Consider the following 4,711-nt stretch of genomic DNA (forward strand, 5'->3'; position numbering starts at 1 on the left):
ATATACATATACATATACATATACATATACATATATATACATATACATATACATATACATATACATATATATATATATATACATGCATGCATGCATACATACATATACACACACACACACAGTATAGAAAATCCAATGGTGTTGTCATTTTATGGACAAAAAAAACACACTGACATTTTCATTCAAAATATCTTTTGTATTCCACAGAAGAAAGTCATATAGGTGAGTAAATGATGACAGAATATTCATTCACACACTTGCATATTCACACAGAGCAAGAAACACAAAACTAGAATGCTTCCATTATAACCCAGGAAGCTGACTGCACTGCAAGTGCGTTGTGTAGCACCATGTGCTTGTAGTGGTTGATGGTGGCTTCAGCTGAGTGGAGCGTTTTATTGTGTTGAGAATGAATAAAACCATACAGAAGAGTTCAGACACTGTCCCCCTACTTTCAGCCATAAATTATTAATTTTCGGTAAGCCCACTTTAACATCCTCTCTCTCCAGAGAAAGAACGAGTCGAGGAAAGGAGGGTTGCTCTGTGCTCCTCAGCCGTGCCTCTCTTCTTATCTCTCTTCTGCTCAATCACACTCCCTCTTCCTTTATTTTTCTTTCTATACAGCCTCTCTTCTGTTAGTGAGGCAGAAAGTAGTTGTAGATGAGTGGAGTGGCTTGAATAATGATCAATGCTTGCTGTAGCGAGATTAGATGCTGGTAGATTGATGTCTGTGTGCTGTTGAATGCAGGAGAGATGTATGTCATTTGTTTTTGTTTTTTTGTTTTCCTTTTTCTTTTTGTCCTCACCTTCTCTTTTTGTTGTGTTCTTGTGTATTTTCATTTATCCATCATGTATTATTTGATTATTAAAAACACCAAAATATACAATGAGATTCATGACTCGCAACAGTTTCTCTCCTGTGAGAACACGTCAGCGCTGTAGATCGCACTGAAACATGAATGTGTGGATGTGTGTGCATGTAAATATGTCCTTTCTCAATGGCGTCTGGGGACTGACTCAACCATAGAGCAGAATTACAATCTCAGGTCTTTGATTTCAGCAGGCGGCACATTGCTGCCACCTGATTCATTCCTTCAGGTCTGTACATTGGGATCAGAATCGTGAAGGCCAAAGCCATAAAAGTGTGGAGATGTTTTCAGAAATAAACAACATTTACCTGGTGGATGTTGTGGTGGAAATCAACGTCTGTGTATTTCAGATCAATAAATCCAGTGGCTGTAATGAGATTAGCTCTCAAACATGCATGTTTCTGAACCTGATCTCTTGTCTGCTGTAGAGAAACTGCTCTGTTGGCGTTGGCAGTGGGGTGTCTGAACCTTTTCGCTCAGAGTAATTGGACCGGGCCGCCAGTTGAGCTCCACATCTCTGATTTTCTGCCTGAAGCTTTGCTCCAGAAATTCTCACAGGTACAGTACCATGATGCGCCTGTGATTACATGCACGACCAGTGTCATTGTCTGTAATAATTTGGGATGCACCAATGTATCGTTCAATAATCGTATCTGCTGATAAAAGCAATTCTTTGTCATCAGCCGATTGTTTAAAAACAACCAATGATCAGGGTTATTTCTTCGATTATTTCTTGTCAATCAAAAGGTGGCAGAGATGCATGTCAGACTGCAACTTGCGTGAAGAAAATGTTTTGTCGAATTTAGGGCAGTCCAGGTTAAAACAATAATAACGCATTAACAAAGCACCATTAACACAAATTCTATTGGACCCTATGAACCACCCAAGATTCAAGCCAGGGTTGCCAGGTCCACTGTTTTCCTTTCACAAAACATTATTTGTAATGCACCTCCAATCCAATTATCAAAAAGAGCTTTGTACTTTATTACTTCCAATAAGAAACGAAGTCTCAGCTTTCAAATTCTGTACATTTTATCACAGTTCAAGCGGCAGCACAGAGCTTGTTTCTTTCACTTTTAATACAAGTTATAGTGCAAAATAAACATGAATGAACATCAGTGTTGAAAGATACAGTACAATTCACCAAAATGTATCATGTCTCATATAATCGCTCAATCAGTGTTTCATTCGAAAGAAAGTACCTCAAGAAAGTTATCCGCTGTTCACAGTTGGTTAGTTAGCTAAAAAAATACATTAGAGGGAGCTTATTTACTGTTAATTATATCTGTATGTTTGAATAAATCTGTTATGAAAACGTGCAATTGAGCTGTATACAGACATTTTTATTTGAGTGACTATTATATCCAAAAACAAATAGCATTTAATATAATAATGTTGTTAATTTTAACCTCTAATGTACCAAATGAGAGGGTTCTCTGTGTAGTTTGCAGCATTAGTTGAGAGAGATTTTTTTCCTTAAGAAAACCAGACTAACAGCAGATATTATTCTGAATAATTGGCATCCGTATCAGCTGAGAAATTTCGTATCGATGCATCTCTAGTAATAAGTAATGTATTCCGATATTTTATAGATTTATTTTTATTTGATTTTTTTATTATCTACTTGAGTTCAGGGATGATTTTTTTGTACATTTTGTGCATTCTTTGTCTTAACCCTTTGGGTTAAGCAGTATTTTGTTAATATCAGCACATTTTTAATGAGTGATAAAATGACTAAATGCTCATGTGAAATGATGTGATATGTGTGTGGGATGTAAGTGTGTATGATGGATGGAATGGAAAGAGATGGCAACTCTGGGAGGTCAGTGCTCTGGATAATGAGTGTGTCGAGGGCTGCAGGGTTGCTAATGAAAACTCTTAGGGCTCCTAATTATGCGGAGGTGAAGAGATTCTTCTCCCTAATGCCCCACGGAGGCCTCGTAGATCCCTGGAGAGGCACTGTATGTGTGTAACACTTTCTGCTGTCTCACACCTTTCTAAAGCTGATGATTTATCAGCCTTGTCCTAGAGAGCACAAGCCCTCTAAATTAGACTGAGAGCAGCACACTGGGAGAGAGATGGATGGACTGAAGGCACTTACCATCAGTAGGGCATGAATATAAAATGAATAAAGAAATGTAACCAAAAACCTCTTTAAATGAAGGCATTTTGTTTTGTTTTATTTTGTTCTGTTTTTGACTGTTACTAAAATGTGCCATGATTAAATGCAGTTTAAACAACATATTTGTGTTATTTTATAGTGCTAAACTAAAATATATTAATTTAATCTTATGCAAATTTAATAATTAAAAAAACACTACAGAATTTGTAAAAAGTTTGCAAATTAACTTTCACTTAGTAGAAACTGCCTAGGTTTTTTTTAATTTTTTTTTTATAAACTTGAAATGTCTTATTTCCCATTAATTGAATACTTTTTTCTTAAATTTTTAGGAAAAGTGTTTAAATTTTCTCTGTTTCACCCCCCCCACCCCACACACACACACAGCCTGCGGCCCTGAACATGGCTGTGTTATCCAGTCTTCAGCTGGATGGAGAATCTGTCTACAGTCTAGTGTCCAACCCCCTCCTGCTGCTGCTGACCAGAGTCATATTCATCAACTGTGGCGCCAAACTGGAGACCCTTCAGGTGAGATACACAATCACTTTTTGCACCACTGCAAGAATGCAGTAGAATTTATTTTGGTTTATAAAATGATAAAAATTAAACTGCTTATTTTCCCAGCAGGGCCTGCACTCTCTTACAGTATTATAACTGTGATGAAGCCATTACACACACTGTACCATGTGTCTTTTTTTCTTTCTCTGAATATTTATGTGGTAAGACAGGCGTTACTAATGCATTTATATATTTATTATTTCTCCTCCTTGTACAACTACAAGCACAGGGATGAAAATATTTCTGCTGCGATTGCTTGAGCGAAAGAGAGGCGCAGCATGTCACGCGCCCCCCCACTGCCTCATGTTCCAGAACGTTATTTCATTATTGCAAGAACATTGAGGCTGAGTCCTCAACTCAGAGGACTGTAAGAGACTGTTGTGTTTTTGTGTTCACGGAAACATGGCTCAACAACAGCGTTCCGGACTGCGCTATTCATCTCGATCAGCTGACATGCTATCGAGCGGACAGAGCTCGCGTCGAGGGAGGTAAGACCCGCGGCGGAGGGCTTTGTGTTTACATCAATGACGTGTGGTGCCGCGATGCTGTTGTGGTCTGCAAACACTGCTCACCCCTGGTGGAGTTTATGATTATTAAGTGCCGGCCGTTCTATCTACCGAGGGAATATACAGCCATACTGCTCGTTGCTGTATACATCCCTCCCAACAACAACAACAGGAGCGAGGCACTAAATGAACTGTACCAGCACATCAGTGAGCAGCAGACAGCCCACCCCGATGCTTTTCTCATCTTGGCTGGGGATTTCAACCACGCAGACTTAAAGAGTGTGTTCCCAAAAATACACCAACACATAGACTTTCCAACTCGGGGAAACAACATTCTAGACTTTGTTTACACCACACAGAGAGGAGCTTACAAGGCCCTCCCCCTCCCCCACCTCGGTGCCTCAGACCACATCACTGTCATGCTAATGCCTGCATACAGACCACTCGTTAAAGTCACCAAACCAGTTCACAAACAGATACAAGTGTGGCCGGAAGGGTCGTCAGAGTCGTCAGAGGACTGTTTTAACACCACTGACTGGAATATGTTTAAGCAGGCTGCAACATACAATAACACCAATAACACCACGGAGTACTCAGAGACTGTCACTGCCTACATCACCAAGTGTATTGATGATGTAACAGTCACAAAGACCATCACT

At 39.4% G+C, this 4,711-nt stretch overlaps 1 protein-coding gene and 1 long non-coding RNA gene across 3 annotated transcripts in view; one reads left to right on the top strand and one right to left on the bottom strand.

Moving 5' to 3' along the window:
- Positions 1–2,216, bottom strand: part of LOC107689789 (uncharacterized) — a 15,977-nt gene extending 13,761 nt beyond the window's left edge. Inside the window, exon 1 of the long non-coding RNA XR_001634370.1 lies at positions 2,205–2,216. This is a non-coding gene — a long non-coding RNA (uncharacterized LOC107689789). The remainder of the gene's footprint in view (positions 1–2,204) is intronic.
- The window catches only part of LOC107689788 (tetratricopeptide repeat protein 27-like), an 84,572-nt gene that overhangs the window by 4,944 nt on the left and 74,917 nt on the right, over positions 1–4,711 (top strand). For both annotated transcript variants that reach the window (XM_016487938.1, XM_016487939.1), the window contains 2 exons: positions 1,298–1,427; positions 3,376–3,516. In XM_016487938.1, the coding sequence (XP_016343424.1) occupies positions 1,298–1,427; positions 3,376–3,516 (271 nt within the window). The remainder of the gene's footprint in view (positions 1–1,297; positions 1,428–3,375; positions 3,517–4,711) is intronic.

The sequence above is a fragment of the Sinocyclocheilus anshuiensis genome, unplaced genomic scaffold (assembly GCF_001515605.1).
Source record: "Sinocyclocheilus anshuiensis isolate Anshui unplaced genomic scaffold, SAMN03320099.WGS_v1.1 scaffold918, whole genome shotgun sequence".
NCBI lineage: Eukaryota > Metazoa > Chordata > Actinopteri > Cypriniformes > Cyprinidae > Sinocyclocheilus > Sinocyclocheilus anshuiensis.